Consider the following 22,028-nt stretch of genomic DNA (forward strand, 5'->3'; position numbering starts at 1 on the left):
TTACATCGCCATATTTTTGTGCAGACACTCATGTTCCCCAAAGATATATCCTGATGACTTTGGCGGTCCTCTGACTGCACCACCACCAGTAGGTCAAAGTTTTCACTTATCCTGTTCAATATGTCCATCTACCACATGCACTGGCACACACTTTGATGCTTTCATGGTCCACAGAGTATCTTTTAGACTTTGTTGACCCCTTGATTTTTCCTGTAGTGCCACCATGAGGTTGACATTTGTGGTTTTAAGTAACTATTGGGTGGATTGCCATGATTTTTGGTACAATTGTTCATGTACCCCTTAGGATGAATTGTCATCACCTGAGCGATCCCTTAAATTTTAATGCAATGCCATCCTGAGGTCATATATTTCCCTTTGTCCAAATACTTTGGTTTAAATCTGCAAAACTGCCACAACATTCCCATCAGACTCTACTCAACTTTGTGCTTACTGCTAATTAGCAAATGTGATAATGCTAACACACTAAACTAAGATGGTATACATGGTAAACAGCTGGTACATCAGCATATTAGCAGTCATTGTGTGCGTGTTAGCATGGTGACATTAGCATTTAGCTCTTACATGTTACAAGTACAACCTACGTAGATGATATACATAAGTACAAAAGTAATATACATAAGTACATAGACTCTTACTCTTGTTGAGGGGTTGTTTACAGTTCCCTTTTATCTATTATAGTAGTGTTTTTGTGTATGTTTCTATCATTGGCAAGGACTTGGGAAGCTTTTGGATACAAAGTCATTCAGATAAAGTTTTTCTTTTGTGCTCCAATCTAGGATACATTTCAATAATTCCATCGAGTCCCTCCCTACATGTTGAGCAATAAATTCAGTATTCAGTATTTTTCCATCACCTTTCCGACACTCATTCCTAATGATACACATCCTAAGCATTTTGATTCAGCAGGGGCAAAGTTTAGTTGTGGTTTTGATACCAGCAACTCAGGGAACCCAATCTCTTGAACAATCAACAATTAAACAAGAATACAGAGGTAGAGGGAGAGAGAGAGAGGGAGGGAAAAAATGAAAGGAAGGGGAAACAATTCATCGCATTGTGTTTGCCGGCACATGGTCGGACCAGTTTGGGCTGGATTGCAGGAAAGTGGAGGCTAAAAGGAGGCAGAGGGACAAGTGGCAGCCTGTGAGATGATCAGACCTTGACAGACGAGGTCACCTCAATGCACAAGGCCTTGAATCACACCCCCACACACATGTGGCCATGCTGAAGAAGAAAAAGGATGGGGAAAGCAGTGAGCCCTGTGTGAAAAAGGTAAGAATACGAGGAAGAGGATGGATAAGTCTAACTTCACAGTGGTTTGTTGGAAGGTGGTGATCTGTTTCCCCAGCAAAAGAAGCAAATGGCACATTATTCTGTTTTGGATTTGAACAATTTCCGCATGAGGAAATGGTGTCTTTGCTTGTCTCTGTGACATTCAGTTGATTGTCTTGCTCTCTGAGAGCTGTAATGTCCGTGCCTGCTCTGATAGATGTTGATGCTCCAGTCTGTATTATAGCCTCTGTGCGTGACTTAAGAAATGGCCAGGAGATTACTGGACTGAGAGACAAGGCAGGATACAGAAATGTGGGAAAAGGTTTATATTGTTCATGACTTCATCTGTTGATGTAAGCCCTCTAGATATGATGACTCAAATGCCCTTTGTGATTGGACAGCAGCTCGTCCCTGTGTTATGCACCGAGCGTCTCACACGCTGTGAGAATGAATGAGTGATTGAAGACACACACACACACACACACAGTTTCCCGGTATCTGACGTGCACACACACCACACACACACACACAGAATGTGTCTAAATGTCAGGTTTTTTCTCTGATAAAAACCTGAAAATATTTGCTTGCATTGTACTCAAGGACGGTCTTTTTGTTCAACAAGGAGAACGATAAAGAATGGAAATGAATGGAGAACGACATGTGTTCTGCTCCTTTTATCAAATCTTTAAAGCCTTCCACCTCCTCTATCAGAGGACTGTGGCATTGGAAAAATCTCTCACTTTCAAAAGCATATCTTAGCAAAAAGTTTTTGTGGCCATTGTTCAGCAACTTCGCTCAGTCAGAGATGGAAACACACAAAATGTCATGTTTTCATTCTTCACAGCGCACCACCCTTGTTAGCATGTTGCTGTTCTTCTTGTGTGGCTTTATGGTTGTAATAAGTCAGCTATTCACACTCTGTAATATTATCAGTGCATGAATTATGTTGCACCAAGCTATTGTCATAGTGGAAAGATCAATAAAGCAATAGTCATGGTCAGTGTGTGGCCTGACTGCGGTGTCCCCCCACTTCACAGAACCAGGCTGAACTGTTGTACCTTGAGTCAGCTGTGTGGCCTTGTCGCCTGATAATAGCCTCATTGTCTCCATTATCTTTTAAAGTCAAAGCTGCTCTCCTTTCTTGAAGATGGCAGTTAACTTGTTCTCTCTCTCTTTTTTTTATTATCAGCCTTTTTTAGTCTGTATTTTATGTGTTCTTTCTTATCTCTAAAAACAGTTTGTGGTTGTTCTGTTTTTTTTACATTAACCCAACATGACCTGACCTAAAATGAAATGGAATCATGAAAGATGCTCTCATAAGAGCTGTATGTGTCTATGTATCTATCTACAAAGCCTGGTGGTCACGAGATTCCTTATACGTGCCCTCACTAAAATGTCATTATCACAAAAAGAAGCTGTTAAAATCATCAGGTCCACATTAACGCAGTCCAAAACCAGCTCTGATCTCAGTCCACCTCTCTGTCCACTTGCAGATCCAGTTTGCGGACCAGAAACAGGAGTTCAACAAGCGTCCCTCCAAGATCGGCCGGCGCTCTCTGTCCCGCTCCATCTCTCAGTCCTCCACAGACAGCTACAGCTCAGGTGAACGCACACAAACATACTCCTGTTGCTCAGTCTCAGTAGTCCACGACTGAGCAGACATGCCAGTGGACGTGACGTGTTTCCATTACATTTTCACTGAAGACCCAGAACGTAGTTGGCTGTTTGCTTCATTGTACTTTTCCCTCTAGCTCACCTCTGTCCTTGTCTCTGTGGCTCTCATTCTCACACTCTGACAGTGTGGTTCATGGGAAACTGTCAGGGCTGTGTTAGAGGATTAGCTGCTGGTGGTGTGCTGGAAAGGGGGGAGAGGTGGGAAAGTATTGGGTGTGGATGAAACTGAACTGAATCCCCAGTCCCATTCATGATTGTAGTGGTGAGAAAAAAAGTTGTAGAGACCACCACCGTATGTGAACGTCCAGCAAACTGCTCTACATGCTACGGCAGGTTCGCAAATAGGAGTTAAGTGAGAATCCCAACTGTACATCTGGTCATGCTTGTAATTGTTTTTTTTTTTTATTTGTGCAAAACCTGATGTGTAAAAATCATAAGTTGTGTTTTTTACGGCTTGTTCAGTGCTGGACTTCTTGGCTGGGTGCAGGGACTGTTTGGGTTTGTTGTCTTGTCGTCAACCAGAGGTTTCAGCTGAGTTTCTGAGGACTATAGTGTGCATAAGGCAAAAAACAGAAAAAATTCCAGCTTGAGTCTAATGTGAAGAAACCCATTCTCCTGTTCTGCCCTTCCTTGCTTTCTCTCTTGTTCACATACAAGCTGCTTCGGCTGTGGAGGCTCTTTTTGTTCCTGCCGCGTGTCACGGTCATTCAAAGGGCATGAATCTTCCTATGACACCATTAACATGATGAATTAATCTGTGTGTGATCCTGCTTGGACAATGTTGTTTCTATTGGCAGAATATGATGGACACACAGCTGGATGGCAGACAGGCAAATGGACTGTCAGTATTAGTGGATTGCCATAATGTGCCCCTCAGGTCAGGGGTGTTAAAGAAGAGGGAAAAGAGAGTATTCAGTCCTCTCACTGAGAAAAGATGAAACATTTTGCTTCTGTGACTTCCCACCAGCACATTTACCAGCTGCTACATGTTTTTGCAGGCAAGCATCGCCGATTGGGGTCAGCTGCGAATCTGACTTGATGTTTCTTTCTCCCAGGAAAGAGAAAAATCAGCCTAAAAATGTGTAAAGTAGGGCTTTTCCACAGAACGGGAGGCACTCACGCCGAGCCGTGCCCTGAACGGAGTGTTTTTCCACTGCACAGCACAGCAAGGTAAAGCCAGGCAACCGCAGGAAGACTTTCAAAAGCAGAACTTTCTCTCTCGTCTCTCACTGAGGGCACAGCTGAGGGGAGGAGGCTGCTGCCGAACAGGACCACAGCAGCGTGGTGTGGCTTGGCATGGCCATTCCCTGCTGAGGCAGTGGCACGCCATGCCTAAGCAGACCGACCCGGGCACATAGGGGAAAAAAAAAACCCTTATATTGTTTTTTAGAAAAAGAGCTTTGGATATTGCAGAAAATATAATGTACATGAAGTACAAGGGAAAGTATTTGTTAGTGTTCATGGTCATCCCTGAGGTCAGAGATGGTTTCTTTACCGCAAGGCAACAGTCTTACCTGCTTGAATCTTCCATATTCCATATTTATATTATGAAATTAAGTTCTGGTGTGTGCCACTGTAAGATTAAAACTGGCACATTCAGTGTAGAGTCACTTCAAACACACATCTTGTGCTCTCTCTTCTTCTGTCTTTCTCTTCCCTTTTCTTTGCTTGTCTCCTCTCTCCTCAACTCTTATTCACCTCCCCGCTGGAACCAGATGAGGGCTCATTAAATCACTCTACCACCCAAGAACCTTCCTCTCCAGCCTGGGGCTGTCAGATCATGACTAAAATAATGATCTGATTTTTTTTTTCTCTCGATATCGAGAGTGATAATAAGCAGTCTGCGTTTATTTCACTCAGAGATTTGACAAGCTCATTTTGTCCGTCCTGTTAACATCTTAACTATTACTGGCAGCAATTGCAGATTAAGTGAAATGTGTCAGTGCTGCTTTCAGAAACTTGTGCGGCCCTTTTGTTATCCCCTTTGAACCCTCTGTTTTATGCTCTTTTTTCTCACTCTCTCTGCTGATTCCCTGTCTCCTCCCATAATTCCCTCACCAGACTGCTTCTTATTTCTCTGATGGTTCCCACAGTGCAGAGGACACACTGATCACACTAGTAGTACTTTTGCCAAGATTTTGTTTCATGAAGGTTCCTCTTATACAGGTGATGCAAATCTATAAAAGTATTGCAGATATATTTCTGAATTTCCTTGTGATAAATTTTAAGAGGTCCAAGTGTTAATGTTTATTGTTGAGGTCAAGCCACCAATTTTACACATGCAAGTGTGATCACAGGTCTTGGGCAGTACTGCTGTCGAAAAAAGAGGTCTGAAGTATTTTTTTGAGTCCAGAGGGAGCTACACAAAGTCCGATACATTGCCCCAAGTGATGTCACTTGAGTCAGCGTTGGGTGGTGCTGAACACAACAAGTTTGACAATGAAGTGTGGAGTTAGGAAGAAAGAAGTGAGTTTACCAGACATCTCTGCTCGAGGCTAGCAGCTGGAAGCTACACTGGCTACTAGCATTACACGCCTCAATCTTAAATCGGACTGTCGGCAGTTGAATCGCATCGTGGGTAATGTTGGCATGAGTTTTGAGGCAGAAGAATGAATGGGATAAAAGATGACGGTATTTCTGGTTCTGCTGCATAACTCCTGATCCTGTCCCAGTATCCCTTGCAAGTATCAGCACATCTACCGTCATGACCCCCTAAGACCTCCTTAGTTCACACTCTCACCCACCCTTTGCTCCTGTCAGTACGGATGGGAGATTTGAAAAGAAAATGGTACACTGATGGATTACCTCTTTTTTTTTTTTTTTTTTTAAGCCTTTCCTTCCCTGGAACAGTACAGCATGTTCTTTAGCTTCAGTATTGTGACGGTGCTGGCACGGTACCCAGTCTTATCTGGTACTGGTAATTTTGAAAGTTTGGTAGGAGTGTTATTGGCATCATGTACCTGCTGTACACAAGAAGGGCCGCACCTGTCTGGTGAGTCAGCCTGAAGCACAGGAACCACACAGTGCTGGTGCCAGACATGGAGGCATCTCCTTACTGAGCACGGTGGCGTATGCTGTAGGCACTACTGTTTATGTCTAACAGAGGTGATGTCTCATAGATACTGATACCTCTCTATGACATGTTTCTTTTTTTTCTATGCAAGTGTTAAAACACATTTGTGCTGTGTTTACATTCAACTGCAGTCTTATATTGGACAGACGCTGAAGCTGCTCTGTTGGTGGAAAAGGTTTTGCAGGCAGCTTTATAATCAATTAAACTCGGTGCCTGCAGAATCCGTGGCCTTTCCAAAGTCAAATTGTGGGTTGGGAAAAGTACAGGCTTTATTCACAGTGAAGAAACCAAAGGCACATTGTGTTTGTTCTGCACTTTGAAACCTTAAAGCTCTGGCTAAAGCACGGCAAAGCAAATTTATTTGTACTGCACCTTTCAACAACAAGGCAATTCAAAGTACTTAACGTAAGACATAAAGGCATTAAGGCAAGATATAAAAGACACACAAGGCAATATAAAAAGATACACATAAATGGGATTTAAAACATTTACTAAAACAGTAAAATAGAAGATTAAAAGAAACTAAAACAGAATAAAACAGATTGAATAGGAGAATAGAAATTAAAGTACAGTTGATATGAATAAATAAATCTCTAATTGAATTTAATAGAATTGGAATCTTAAGCCTTGATTTGAACTGAGAGTTGGAGCAGATCTTAAGTGTTCTGGGAGTTTGTTCCAAATATTTGGTGCATGAAGACTGAATGCTGCTGCTCCATGTTTAGCTTTGACTCTGGGGACAGTAAGCAAACCTGTACCAGACCATCAGATGTCTGGGCGATTCATAACAGAGCAGTAGAAATGTATTTTGGCCCTAAACCATTCACTGCTTTATGAATCCAAAGTAAAGTTTTAAAATCAATTATTTGGCACATGAATTTAAGTTGTGTTTAGGTTGCAAAGGTAGTTAATTCTGTTCTTTGTTTTTTTTTAACTGGAGGATGTTTGACACATCCAATCACTGATGTGTGTTGACATGAAACCATAGTTACCTGTTGATGTTGTTATATAAATCCGTGTCAGGCCTGCACAACTATGGTAGACGATTTTTGGGGAACTCCTCTTGTAATTTTTGTACACTCAAATGTGTAATTATTGATCATCGCAAAGTCGTCCTCGTCCTTCAAAACAGGATTCAAATCTGATTTTGGAATTGGTTTGCTTTTCGCACATAAGGATAAACTTCACAGGCGGCCTTCTCTCTTATCTCAAACATGCACATACTACAAGATTTGAAAATAATGGCGCATCACATACTGCAGGATATTATTAAGAGGGAGCAACGCACCACCTACTCTGCATGAGAAAATGATTGGGGAGATGCAGCCGACACAGGTTGTCTATTCTTCAGCGAGAACTGGAGGTGAGATTTCAACTGTCATCTTCATTAGCTGTCAACAGTAGTATGCTAACTAAAGTTAGCTGCAATGTTTGCTGTCGCTTGGCAACACCATCAGATGCTCTAGGACTAATAACTCTTTATTGTGGCTTTTGTGGTCTCACGTTGAAAGTACTGAGGCAATCATCCAGATTTTAACTCCTAAATATCAAACATGTTTGAAATGATCAGTTTGGCCTCAATGAGTCTGTGAGCAGTTTGGGGGGGTTTAAGACTAAATCTTTAAACCCCTCTCTTTACCAGATAATCTGGGGCGAACATCCGTACCGCCGAGGTCCCAGGCCAGATTTCTCCTCCGATTGTCAGGAGGGGTGAATCCGGGATAAATCGTCCCAAAACTCTGGTAGTCTGAGCCCTGCTCTAGTGGGGGCAGTGGCATTAGTGGCATTTGTGATTTTTATGGTGAATTTAATGCCAGCGTTTCCCTTTTATCAGCGAACCCAAAAGGGGTGAGACAGTGGAGAAGGGAGAGTGAAGGGAGGAGGGATTATGAGACTGATCCATGAGTTGACTGTCAGCACGCTGACATTGAGGCTGGGATGTTCTGTCTTTGTGGAGCTGAGGCTGCTGTTTGTCAGGGTGCAGCATCTTAGGCCTGTCTTATGGATGTCGCAGACCGAACCAAATCCGTTGGTGCTTTACCTCCAGGTCTGCTTGGCTAGAGGCCATCTTCACTGAAAAGATGGCTGAAGGTTTTGCTGAGCTGTGTCCTCAGAGTGTGCTGACCCCGTTGATCCCTGTTTTGACTGTTAGAAAATTTCCAATAATAAAAAAAAATGACCGTCCGGTTTGTCCAGACAGTAAAACGTTGAGGAATTTTCTCCTTTATGTCACAGACCATAGCATCTGGGAAGCAATATGTATCTTCGTCTTACTGCTCATGTTTCTGATAGCAGCTTCTCCCACAACCAGAGTTACAGATTAAATAGTCTCTTTAAATTAGTTTTCCCCCTTTCACCTCCACATGAAACCTTTTGGCCGTCTCCACTTCTGTCTCATGGAGATTTAATAATGGTTCATGCCCACCTTTGGCTGTCCAGCATTCGAAGTTACTGAATCCGTAAATTCTGCCCACTCTGGGAGTACTGTCTTGCACTTACCTTTAGGTTTAGCACCCAGATTATCCCGTCAGGTAGGAATCCCATTCACAGCACATTAATTCTCTGGTTTTCTCTCACTTTCTCTCTTGTGTCATTTAAAAATGGCTGCATTGAAATCATGTCTGGTTGATTTTTCATGAGCTAACTCAGCTAACCCAGCTGAAGACACTGGCAAAGTGTTGTGGAGTTCAGAAGACTCCTCCAGCATGAATACCCCTGAGCCAGGCAATCAAGTTACTGTTTGGTTACATTAAAACTGTGGCAACAGACGGCCCTTCAAAGAACATCGGCACGACCCAGAGCTGTCATAAATATTTCTCTTTTTTGTTGGCAGTTTTGTATCTTGTATGTGTGTTTGACATACTGATGATACCATTATCAATGTATGTGTCTTTTTTTTTTTTTTTTTAGCGGCATCTTACACGGACAGCTCTGACGATGAGACATCTCCTCGGGACAAGCAGCAGAAGAACTCCAAGGGCAACGGAGACTTCTGCATCAAAAACATCAAACAGGCCGACTTCGGACGCAGAGAGATCGAGATTGCCGAGCAAGGTAAATCACTGCTCACTTTAGGAAGGGAAAACTTGAGGGTTGGTTGTTTAGAGGATTGAATGTAAATCAGATGTAGCCTAAATTATAACCAAATTTCCAGAAAACCAGCAAAAGAAAATAATATGCAATTTCCATCCACTTTTGTTATGCAGATATTCAGATGTGGATGTCATTAAGTTGTAATTGAGAGTGCCAGTTTAACCTTAAATGATGGAAAAACCGTAGAAATATGACATTCACACTTGCTTCATGTATTAATTCTTTCAGTGCACCAACTTTTCCACCTTAGCCAAACATAAAAACTTTGTAACACACACACACACACACACACACACACACCTAGTCCTAACCTTCTGCCGTATTTTGACTTTTTTTCCCCCCAAATTTCTTCCCTCATGTTTTTGTTATGCACAAATAGAAAATGTGCATGAAAACAGTTGGAGGGGAACGCACTCAGGGGAAGGTGACATCGCAGTGCAGTACAGTAATACAAACATGACAACGTGCTACATGCAAAGAAAGTTTTTTTTGTGTGTGTTGTTTGGTTTGTGTGTGGTGCTGGGTGGCCATATGTCCCCTGTCACTGCAATTGAGAACAACATTTAAGAACCAACACATGGACGCACATTTTCACATCATTCCCTAATTACTTCAAAGAACACACAAAGAGCCTTCGCTGAACCCTGCAGGCTGCATTCACACATACACCGTCACACCGCTTAGCGTCAGTAACTCCTTCAGCTGGATGAGTCGATGGATTAGTGATGAAGTATCAGAAGGATTAAATGATGGGAATTCCTTAGCCATCTAGCTGATTCCTCTCTCCACTCTTGTGTTGGTGTGTTTTCCTCCCCTTTCAGAGATGCCAGCCCTGATGGCTCTGAGGAAGCGAGCCCAGGGGGAGAAACCCCTCGCCGGTGCCAAAGTGGTGGGATGCACCCACATCACTGCTCAGACTGCCGTGAGTCAGAATGCAAAACACACACACACACACACACACACACACTCACAGTCCAAACATTACACAGTTTTTCTCCAGCAGCTCCAGGAAGAAGTCAAACCTGACCCTCTGTTCTCTCCTCAGGTGCTGATGGAGACTCTGTCAGCTCTGGGGGCTCAGTGCAGATGGGCAGCCTGCAACATCTACTCCACCCAGAATGAAGTGGCAGCTGCCCTGGCAGAGGGAGGTGAGACTTTGTGTGTGTTTTCTGCGCGTGACATCTGCCCTTTTCTTCTCTCCGTCCTGTCCTAAAATACTCAGATGCTGTCTCTTTCACATCATCCTTCAGATTTGTTATTGTTCTGTTTCACACTTCCTGTCTGCTGTGCATTAAATGCATCCTGCATCTTTCCAAGGGTTCAGTGTATTTGCATGGAAGGGTGAGTCCGAGGACGACTTCTGGTGGTGCATCGATCGCTGTGTCAACGTGGAAGGCTGGCAACCCAACATGGTAGCACACCTACATTCTAAATAAAGCCTGTTAAAGCATAACGATAATACCTTTTCTGTTCTTTTCTCTTGTTGTTTCTGTTTGTTAAACAGATTTATTATTTTGAATGTTAGTAAAGAATGCTTGACTTGAATTGTATCGTGTTCACCTACTCTGCTCTTTCTTACTTATTAATTTTTTCCTCTCTCAATCGTTCTCCCTGTCTCCCTCCTTCACTCTGCTCGTCTTCGCCTCCGGTTGTCCTTCAGATCTTGGATGACGGTGGAGACCTGACTCATTGGATCTACAAAAAATACCCCAACATGTTCAAGAAGATCAAGGGTATCGTTGAGGAGAGTGTTACTGGTGTGCACAGGTGGGACTTTGTTGTACAGGATGAAAATATTTAACCAGTTCTCTGTATTTTAAGTGAATGTTTACACTACCTTACAGAATTATACGTAGACACTCTTGCAGCTTCTGGTGTGGTAACATCGCCATCTAGTGGTGAAAATATTACTACCATTGACTGATTACACCATTGCAGCATTGCTGTTTATATAAGAGAAGAACGATAACTAGAGCATTTAAATACTTAGCATAGATCAGTTTTGCATCTTTTTTGATTTATGTGTGTGTAGGTTGTACCAGCTGTCTAAGGCGGGAAAGCTGTGTGTTCCCGCCATGAACGTCAACGACTCTGTGACTAAGCAGAAGTTTGACAACCTCTACTGCTGCAGGGAGTCCATCTTAGATGGGTACGGCACACTCTTCTGTTTGACCTCATTAGGGATTATACTGAACATGTTAATTGTTGGAGTGTTTTCAGGGTAATTACACCCACCTCCGCTCCGCTCTGAACAGTCAGGAAATATTAGGCTGCTAATGAAATCGTTGTGTTTCCGTCCTTAGCCTGAAAAGGACCACCGACGTCATGTTTGGAGGCAAACAGGTGGTGGTGTGTGGGTACGGCGAGGTAAGCCAGACATTTTTTTCTGTCTCATACAGGCTCATGCACAATGCTTGTTTACTGAGAGACCAAAATGTTGGGCCTCCTTAGATCTCTCCTGAAATATGTCAGTTGAAGCTACATTCAAACTATAATTAATCCAGCTGGGAAAAAGGGCAGATTCAGATGTCAGTTAAAAGACAAGTAAGATGAGGCATCAAAGTGAGCCAGGACAGGGTTTTTTCAAATGTTTTCCCACAATTTAGTCAACAGGTAGTTTTGAAACAACTGTATTAGTTCAGAACAGGTCACTGTGTGTATAGGAAATCCTCATGACTGAATGTCATGCTATTGGCAGCTTCTGTTACAAATGATTTTTACCCAATTTTGATCAAATGTTGATTATTACCGTATACCAGGGCACATGGTTTGATATCTAATTCCTAGAATTAATAATGACCAGAATACTTAATGAAAACAAGATTGAATGTACTCAATGTAAGTGTTTGACTTGAAACATCAACAGTTATAGAATTACTATGTCTTCTCTGTGTGAAGTAATATCCAGTTTAAAATCAGTCAAATGAACACATTTGGAACACGACGGTTGGTTGAAAGGGTCGTTGAGGTCATCCAACAGTGCTTTGGAGGTACTTCACACCAAAAAAAGTTTGGAAACTACTGCTGTGAAGCCCCTCCCTTTATATTCAATGCATATTGATTAGATTGGGGTGCTCTAATTTGAATAAAACCCCAAAACAGTGGCAGTGTCTCCATCTCCTGACCTCCTCAACACTGTAGTTTGTCGTCTCTTTGGATACCATGTTTGCCTTCATGCCTTCCTCAGGTGGGAAAAGGCTGCTGCGCTGCCCTCAAAGCAATGGGCTCCATCGTCTACGTCACAGAGATCGACCCCATCTGTGCCTTGCAGGCGTGGTAAGATTCTGTGTATTGAGTTTCTCATTGCTCACTGCTGGACTTGACTTTGCATTAGTCTCATGCTCTTTATTGTCTTGATCACAGCATGGATGGCTTCAGGCTGGTGAAACTGAATGAAGTCATCAGACAAGTGGACATAGTCATCACCTGCACAGGTACCGACCAGCCGCCATTTCTCTCCATTAAGATATTCTACATAGAAGCTTTTTACTATAAATATTATATTCAGGTCAAACCCCTTCGTAATCCTATATAACAGATTACAGTTAAATTTATTTTGTGATTTAAATCACATCATTGCATTAAATAGTTACAAACACTGTTCGCTCCCAAGGTGCAAGACATAGAGTCACACTGTCCTGTCACTGTTGCTTCAGGATGACTCGACAGATATTCAGTCAGTGTGTGACAGTTACTAATCAAGTTCTCAGCTCCGCGGCCAGGGAGTTGTCCTGCACACTTAATTGGAGCAGAGGAATTACTTGTCTGTCTGCTTCATTACCTAATGCTGCTGGCAGGCCGAACGCAGAGGGCTCTCTTAAGGGCGACTGCAATTGAACAGAAAAGATAATGAGAGGATAATAAGGTAGAAGAAGACGCATGGCATTTGTGCAAGATTTCCCTAATGAAGTTACAAAGTGCGTGAAATAAATAAAACAGGACAAGCATTAGCACTAATAAGGTCATGTACGGGTGGGTATGCTAAGGTCGCTCCACTAGAGCCCTTGCAGCAAAATTCAGAAAGCTTCTTGGATTCTTAGTGAATTGATAATGCGGCTGTAATGAAATAAGGAAATCAGCCTTCCTCCCTGCCGTACAAGAAATTATTAGCCTCCTTATTTGTATGGAAACGCTCACTGTTGGTTCTATTGATCATTAAACATGCACAACACAGACAGGTGGATATTCACATTTTCAGATTTGATTAACTATGCTGCATGGTGAGATAAGAAGTAATTAAATGAATGGAGTACATTAAAAACCCAGTTTTATTGAAATGGATGCAGTCTCAGTCCCAAGGTTTCCCACACTGAGTCCCCTTTCAACGTGCCATTTGACAAACTTCAAGTACATTCTGTTCTCTTTCCCTGTCTGTCATTTTCTTCTTTCTTTTCACATTTTTGCTTTCTCGCTGCTCTTTGTGAATTTGTCCTCATCTTTTTCCCCTCAACTCTGTTTCCCTCCATCAGGCAACAAGAACGTGGTGGTGAGAGAGTACCTCGACCGCATGAAGAATGGCTGCATTGTCTGCAACATGGGACACTCCAACACCGAGATCGATGTGGTCAGTTACCGACTTGCACGAACGTGTGAAGTGACAGAGATGATGTGAACACAATACAGGGTTACAGGCCTGGCTCAGAGCCAACAGGTTAGCCAGCAAATTCCTTCTGAAGAGGTCGACATACAGTAGAACAAACCAAGAGACAAGATGGAAGAGGAAAGCACGATCAAGAGTCTGCGACACAGAAACAAAAGCATGGCAGTTCTCTATAACATGTGACAGCATGTTGAATGCAATGTTGACCTTGGGCAGTGATTGTTCAATGTTGTCATGGTAACTGACAGCTTAGCTTGATTTAGTGGGGTTGCAGTGAAGCCATCGACAATGAGTCTGAAACCAAATGAAGCTGTTTTTAATACGAGCTCTGACCTTTCACTGCTTAAATCCCACAAGTTAATAGCAGCCATTCAAGCCGTTTTTTTATTCTCCTGACCATAAAACAGTGAGACAGGAAAAAAAAAAAATTGAAAGAAAAAGACAGCAATCTGAATGAGTGGTAGAGGGAGGAAGTGGTTTCAGACACTCAAGGACGTTGTGACTCACTTCTTTAAGAACAGCAGTCCTAGAAAAGACCAAGCAGCCTGAGTCAGTGGTGCCCGTGATGATAGACGAGTGACGGCTCAGCCCAACTCAAATGATCAGTGGAAGAATGCCACCAATAACAAATGACCGCTGACGATGTCGTGCTCACCCTGCAGGCAAGCCTGAGGACTCCCGAGCTGACATGGGAGAGAGTGCGCTCTCAGGTGGACCACGTCATCTGGCCTGACGGCAAGAGGATAGTGCTGCTGGCTGAGGTAAACACACATACTGGATCACACTCGCTCTTACCCAGAGGACTCGGATAAAAGAATATCACTGGACATCGATATCCACTACTGATGAATAAATATCAGATTGAACACTTCTTAAAAAAAGCCTCAAGTTTGTCACCCAAAGAAGCAGTAGAAACACGCACACACACACAACCCTGCATATGCACATTGCAGGTTAGGACTAGGTGTGTGTGTGTGTGTGTGTGTGTGTGTTACAAGCCGTGACAGAATGAGAGCAGCCTGACAGGGCCAGACAGACAACCTGCCAGCCCATCGATGCCTGTGTCTCTGCTGCTGTTTGATCTTCAGCAGGTTCCCACCACCATCCTCACCTCTCCCGCCTCCGTTATCACGCTCTTTTCCAACAGCTCTGAACCAAAATAGAGCCGCCTTCCAAAAAATGGTATTTATTTAAAGAAAAGATACGTCATCTGAACATCCGCATTCAATATCTCTGAAATAAGGAGAATTTAGATGGCTGGCTTCAAAAAGAGGAGCTATTTTTTCCATTCTTCTTCATTGTACAATGTAAGACTATACAGTTGTGCATTTGTTTATACTAATTCATGATCTGTATTTAGCTCCGTTGCTAAACTAGAGAGAGAGACGGGGACAAGTTTTGGCAGAGGAGACGATCTGAGCTGTGGAGGCTGTCTGTGTACAGACTGAGAGGTCAAAACAGCACAGTAAAAAGTAAAGAAACTAAAGCTTCTTCCACAATTACAACCACACATCATCTTTTAAAGACTATGGGAGTGATGGGGCTAATTGAAGGTTTGTGTTTTGATGAGCCGTGTGTTTTTTTTTTTAGTGTGCGCTGGACAGCCAAACCTCATCGACAGTTTTAATTCTGCTTATTTTCTTAAAACGACAATAGAGCCTCTCTCTGTTCCCCCTCATCCCAGCCGCAGAGTCCTTCAGTTATACATACTAACTACCTCATTTTCTGCAACACTTGGATCCAAAAATCACTCGCTGCAGTGCAGCATCTCAGACAGCAGCAGCAAGTTAGTGTCAGGATGAAGACGTGGGACAACAAACACATGCAGTTACAAAAAGCAGGGCTTAAATGTTTGAATTTGACTGCCTGGAACTTCAGATTTCTCTTTTCTAACACGCGTCCTCAACATCCTTTGTCCTCTCATGTACAAAGCTTAACCTTGTGTCGCTTCTTCTTCCTCTGCAGGGTCGCCTGCTGAATCTCAGCTGTTCCACTGTTCCCACTTTCGTGCTCTCCATTACCGCCACGACCCAGGTAGGACAGTGGATCAGTTTCTGTCTCATTTACTTTGCTGTACAGGATATGTCTTGTTCTATGCTGCATGTTTTTGGTGCATTGCTCTACCTTCTGTTTATGTCTAAAACTAAAGTTGTTGTGTGCGTGTGAGTAACACTGGTGTGTCTCTGCACAGGCTCTGGCTCTGATAGAGCTGTACAACGCCCCAGAGGGACGCTACAAACAGGATGTTTACCTGCTGCCCAAGAAGATGGGTAAGATTTTTGTCAGTTTGGAATTTGTTAATGGAATAAAACGAGCAAAGACTACAAAAAATACTGAGGTATAATGAGGTAAAATTGAGGTATAAATGTTATTGGATAACACAAAGCAAAGGTATCAGGTGAGGGAGATTATAAAAAACACTTGTTTGGTATTTAAGTAGCCACCAAACAGGAAGTGTTTACGCAGAGTTTGTTTTTGCAGCAGCAGAGAGCCTGCAGGCGCTTTGCATTTATCTCCACAGACAACACAGTCGGTCTCATCTGTTCAGTCTGTTCGTCTCCCTGGATAGACCATCATTCGCAGTAGAATAAGTCATGTGTGTCTGCGCACATATGTGTGCGTGCGCCCAGCCTGTCAAATGCCTTAGCTCCCCCCTCGGTGCGTGAGAGCAGAGCACATATGTAGTAAAGAAAAACAGGGAGCCAAATGTAGGTCACCAGCGGCCGCTGCTACCACGGCACACGCTGACAGAAAGACGATGAAGAGGAATGAAAGGAAGGGCTGAGATGAGGAAAGACGGAAGTGGGAAGAGGAGAAGAGAGGAAAGCGGAGAAAGAGAAGATAGAAGACAGTGCAGTGGAAACAAAGAGAGCTAAATAAACCCTACAGCCTCAGCTACTCCTCATCCTTTTCTCATTTCAGTGATTAATCCACCACAGATGCCCGGTGAATGCTAACATGCTCTTCCTCTCTCTTGCCCTCCAGATGAGTATGTGGCCAGCCTTCATCTCCCTACCTTTGACGCACATCTCACAGAGCTGACCGATGAGCAGGCCAAGTATCTGGGCTTGAACAAGAACGGGCCCTTTAAGCCAAACTACTATAGGTATGAAAACAGTTCAAGGCAGCATTGTCATTGCAGGATCACATGCGACTTTCTTGATCTTGTTGGACTGTAAAAACACAGTCTAATGGGGACTGGAGAGTGGTGCTTCTCTCTCTCTAACAAACCACCTTTGGCTGAATACAGGCAATGTTTTGACGTTCATGAGCCCTAGACAGTATGTCTGAATGACTTTGGTGATCCTTTAGCTTTTTCCTCCAGCACCACCGTGAGGATCACTTTTGTGTTTTTGAGTGAAATGACATCACTTTGGTGATCTTTTTATTTCAGTTGATCCAGTGTTTTCTTTTTTTATGACCAAATACCTGCAAACCTCTACTTCGTGTTGAGTGTTAACGAACAAGTGTTAGCATGCTAATAGGCTAAACTAAGATGGTGAACATTGCCTGCTAAATATCAGCCTGTTAGCATGCTGATGTTAGCATTTAGCGACGAGGCTCCTCTCACAGAGCTGCTGGTATGGCTGCAGAGTCTCTTTTTCCATGAAGTCATAAAGAGTTGAGTGTCTTGTTGTTGCCTCACCTTCATATTTACGGCAACTGTCATCCTAATTTGTGTTTGTGTCCCTCTTTTTCTCCTTAAGGTATTAAACCAGTGCTGGGGTTGTACTGAAGAAATGCAAATACTCCATGAATGGCACAGACTCATAGAGGGAGAGGAGACGGACAGAAGGAAGGATGGACAGAATAGTCAACACACCTGCTTTATATTTGGGGGGGAAGGGGGAGGAGCTCTGACCGAGCCTGAGGGGAAGGGGGCGGGCAGATAGGCGTGGCTTTCCCCACGCTTATGGCAGTCGTTTTATTTATTCACGCTTGACAACCATAATGATAGCATTAACTCTAACTCTGCCATTAGCTAGCTCCCAGACGTCTTCCTCTCGAAGACGTTTTACTTCCCTGCCACTCGTCATTTCACCACCATTATCAATTTAGACACTCATTTGTGTGTCGAGTTGTATGTAAGTCCTCCATCCTCCCTTCCCATTGCCAGATCTTTTATTGTTTAACTATTAAAGATGAAATTATTGATGCTAAAAAGATATATACTATATTAAAAAAAAACTTAATTAAAAAAATCTGTGTGAATGAAGACGACGAAGATTTAGTGACAGACATTTTTTCCTATCCTTTTTTTGTTGTTGTTGTCTTTTCTTTTCTACTTGTGATTATGTTTTCATTTTTCTCTTGTGTAATATTGCGAGGGCGGGGTTAGACCTAGTGGGAGGGGGTTAGGCGGGATCTCAGGGTCCAATCATATCATGTCTTTTATTTGATCGTTTCGAGATTCATCGTCGTGTCTGTTTTTAAACATTTTTTATGGGTTCTGTCCATTCAGATCAGCCTGTAGTTTGTCATAATTTGATTTTTTTTTTTTTTTTTTTTAATATGACTGGATGGTGACCTGTTCTTCCCACCTGTCACTCGAAGCCACAGTGAAACCATCTCATTGGCTGCTTCTTTGTTCCAGCTGCTCACATGGCGCCAGTGTTGAAGTAATGAGAAGTATTTCAGACTAGTGAGAGCTAACCTTTTCATTTTGCCTTTCCCTTTACCAAGAATGACTATACTGTATTAGAAGCATGGCAGGTTGTCAGATCATTACAAGGGGTATACTGTATATTTAGATATTTATATTGAAATTAAGATTTTTCTATCTTTTTCTCTCCTGCGCCATCTAATATCATCACTTTTTGAAAAAAATCAACATGTCATAAAGATAAGCAATTAAATGTTCTAATGATAAGTGTAATAAATGTACTTAAACCCACATTTTGAATACTGTGACAGAGAAATATTTACATACCAAATGTGCAGCAAGTCGCTGCCTGGCCGGTACTTAAGCGGATATCTTCAATCAGGTCCTCACTGAAAAGTATGGTGCTGTTAAGATTTACTGTACTTACCATACACACCACAACACTTTGGTACTCACTGATAGTTCATCTTAAAAAATAAAATCTGGGATCTGAATTCCGCCTTGCATCCAAGTAAAACATTCAACTTTTCTGCAAATTCATGGGATTGTTTTGAAAGAACTCCAAAATATCTCTGACATATTTTAGTTTCTTCTTCTCCACCTGAAAGGCTTAGATTCTACCGGTATAATGAGCTGCACAGTCGTCAACCTCTGCAGCTCATCCCCAGCTGACCTGACGGTGGAAATTAGAAAGTCCCGACACTTACCTGACAGCCAAATGCACCCCGCCGCTATACTGGCTCTGCACCTGATCCAATCAGATTCTCTGCTAACCTGCTGTGACACGCTGCCAGCGCTGCTCTCACAGTGAGGGATCAAATGCTTAAACACACATACAGTTGCTCATTATCCAGGTCTGGAAATTGACTGATCTTTATATGGAAGATAAAAGTGTTTTGTTTTTGTTTTTGTTTTTTTACAGCTTTGAAGCAGGAGGAAATAGCACAAACAGCTTTGTTTACTAGTTGAATAAATTAATTTGCTTACTCAAAATACAAATATGCCTACACATTTCATGCAATTCTGTTTGTGTGTGACATGAGTTATATCACTGTGTGTAATATTACAAACCAACCAAAATCTATAAAAGAATAGTTCAGCAGCTTTGGAAATAAGCTTATTTGCTTTCTTGCCCAGAATTGAGAAAATATATCACTCTTGAGTTTATACAATAAATGTGTTTTTGGAGCAAGCAGCCAGTTAGTTTAAGTTAGCATAAAGCTAAAAAGGTTAACAAAATCTAACCACCAGCACCTCTAAACCTCAATTTTTGTACAACTTAAATAAAACAGATGCAACATGTTAGTTTGTGAGCTTTAAAGGTGTTGGTAGGGCGATTTGTATCATCTTTGGAGAGAGCCAGGCTAGCTGTTTCCCCCTGCTTCCAGTCTTTATGCTAAGCTAAGCTAACTGTCGCCTGACCCCAGCTGCATATTTGGTGGCTTTAATCTTCTCGCCTAACTCTCACAAACAATTTCAAACTGCTGCTGTTAACTCTGGTAACAAATTCAAGTCAATTGAAATTTTCAAGGTGTGTAGGGACCTCTCCGACAAGATCCTGCACTGTGTCACAGCCCATACGACCTCAATGTCACATTGTTCCCTGCCAATGTGTGCATTTCTCTGTCTCCTTGTGCTGTTGAGAATCCCCTCTCAAAGTAGCGTGACCCGTTGTCAGTGTAGTTCTCAAACCTGTTGTCTTGCGTCTTATTTTTCCCCCTTTTTTTTGTAAGTGTGAATGTGTGTTAAAGTGTATGTGACCTCTTGAGAGCGAGCCGGTTATAGATAGGTGTGTGTGTGTGTGTGTCTAAATATCTTTCTGTGTCTGCACCCATCTTTGGTTTTTGTAGGCAATGGTTGCTTCGTTAACAGCTGCCTCAGGATCCTAGCCTGTGTGTTAGGGGGAGAAACCATTTTTTTGTTTTGTCAGCCGCAAGCTGGCCAACACATGGGTGGGCGGGGGACGACACCAGCATCATATATGTATATACCTACTATATACAGATATGACAACCTTTAAAAGTATAGGAAGGTTAAAAAAAAAAAAACTCAACTCCTGTATTTATTGTTGTAAATCCTCATACAGTGCAAACTGGCAAAATTCTCAAACATGTTTTAAGTTGTCTAATAATTAAAAAAAACCCTATGTTTAAATATTGCAAGTGATAATGGTAGATGATAAGCAATAATTTAAAAAATTCTGTAATCTTAATGAATAAAGATGTAAAAATTGTAACCATTTTGTGTGCATTTTTTTATTTCTGCAAACACATTTTTAAAAAAGACATTATCTCCCACTTTGTCCTAATGTAGCTGTTTGATGTGTTGTTCCGTAGTGGATTGATTTCTGACTGTTGACGAGTGCTGGGGGAAGGGGAGCCCATGCGTCAGACCTCAGCTGCTGAGGTCTGTCAGAGCCACGGTGATCTCATCCGAGTTAGCAGCGATCAGACGGGGACGTCTCTGACATCAGCAGCTGGCTGTGAGCCTTTATTTATTCGAGACGCACATCACGGGGTTAAATCAGGAGCCTGACACATGGAATAAGATGTCACTGATATAAACAACAATCCAAGCCATGATTCAAAGATTTGACAAGACAAGGTTTGACACAAGAAACACTTGACAGAAACACATTTTGAGGTAAAAGCAAGATCCAACTGAACTACTTTTATTTGTAGGTTGATTTAAAGGAAACGGAGTTCCCGCTAAAGCTTCAGAAGCATCATTACAGCATAATCTTTGAAGGGGCACGCCACCAATGATACACAAGGTCGATTTCCTTGCCTGTGTCACAAACAGGGGGCTTTCAGTTTTAAAGATGTAGGCGTTTACAAGTTCTGTTGGGTCTAAAACAAACAGCTAGCATGTAGCATTATGGGAACTATAGGATCCAGCAATTTAGCGGCTCCACTCATTCTGGGATTAAAGGTCAGGATGTCTCTTTGATGCTGCTTTGATTTTGACCGACTTTAAGGAGGTGCGCCACTAAATCACTGAAGTGCTCCTTTAAAGTAAAAAGAAACCTATTTGATAGTTTAATAGTAGCTATTCCTTCAAAATCCCTTCATCTTGAAACACTATATTGTTGATGCTTTCCTTGTGGTGTACCTTAAAATAAGCCAGACTGGAGAAATAACATTTTGAACAACACAAACTTCCTGTTTGATGTCCTGCTGTTTAATTTATAGCATAGCTGCTAGTTCAAGAGTTTAAACCCCTTCAATGCTACAATTCATCCACAGCACGTCAGCGCTGTTTCACTGGATTTATAATTTTGTCAGACTTGAATCTAAATCGTTTCAACAGCAGTGAATAATTACTTCGTTGTGAACTTGTCCCCTCACAACCCCTGCTGCCCCGCCATGTGGTCACCTTCCACCAGAAGCTCATGCCCGCATCCGACTGTACAATCCAATCATGTCATCTTAAGTGGTTTTCACAGTCGGGGGTGTGTGTGAGTGTGAATGTGTGTGTGTGCTGTCGGTAGGAGTGTTTGGCAACCTACACACCAACCCCCACCTCCGCATGTCAATAATTCATTCAGTCTCTTGAAGGGAGGGTGACAGGAGGTGAAGGGGCTGCAGGGGGGCACCTCCACCCTCATGTAACATTTAAACTAGGGGAGAATTAAGATGCAGACACATGAAGTGATCTGGACCCCTGACAGCAGATTGTGTTACCAGACATTTTAT

General features: G+C 42.4%; 1 protein-coding gene across 1 annotated transcript in view; it reads left to right on the forward strand.

Annotated features, from left to right (window-relative positions):
* Positions 1 to 20,425, forward strand: part of ahcyl2b (adenosylhomocysteinase like 2b) — a 43,435-nt gene extending 23,010 nt beyond the window's left edge. The window contains exons 2-17 of the mRNA XM_041963589.1: positions 2,784 to 2,892; positions 8,948 to 9,091; positions 9,952 to 10,052; positions 10,176 to 10,278; positions 10,448 to 10,542; positions 10,791 to 10,897; positions 11,163 to 11,279; positions 11,434 to 11,497; positions 12,318 to 12,406; positions 12,494 to 12,564; positions 13,600 to 13,694; positions 14,393 to 14,491; positions 15,696 to 15,764; positions 15,922 to 16,000; positions 16,716 to 16,836; positions 17,438 to 20,425. Coding sequence (XP_041819523.1) covers positions 2,784 to 2,892; positions 8,948 to 9,091; positions 9,952 to 10,052; positions 10,176 to 10,278; positions 10,448 to 10,542; positions 10,791 to 10,897; positions 11,163 to 11,279; positions 11,434 to 11,497; positions 12,318 to 12,406; positions 12,494 to 12,564; positions 13,600 to 13,694; positions 14,393 to 14,491; positions 15,696 to 15,764; positions 15,922 to 16,000; positions 16,716 to 16,836; positions 17,438 to 17,444 — 1,470 coding nt within the window. The 3' untranslated portion in view covers positions 17,445 to 20,425. The remainder of the gene's footprint in view (positions 1 to 2,783; positions 2,893 to 8,947; positions 9,092 to 9,951; positions 10,053 to 10,175; positions 10,279 to 10,447; positions 10,543 to 10,790; positions 10,898 to 11,162; positions 11,280 to 11,433; positions 11,498 to 12,317; positions 12,407 to 12,493; positions 12,565 to 13,599; positions 13,695 to 14,392; positions 14,492 to 15,695; positions 15,765 to 15,921; positions 16,001 to 16,715; positions 16,837 to 17,437) is intronic.
* Positions 20,426 to 22,028: the final 1,603 nt, after the last annotated feature.

Source organism: Chelmon rostratus, chromosome 22 (genome assembly GCF_017976325.1).
Source record: "Chelmon rostratus isolate fCheRos1 chromosome 22, fCheRos1.pri, whole genome shotgun sequence".
In the NCBI taxonomy this organism is placed as follows: domain Eukaryota; kingdom Metazoa; phylum Chordata; class Actinopteri; order Chaetodontiformes; family Chaetodontidae; genus Chelmon; species Chelmon rostratus.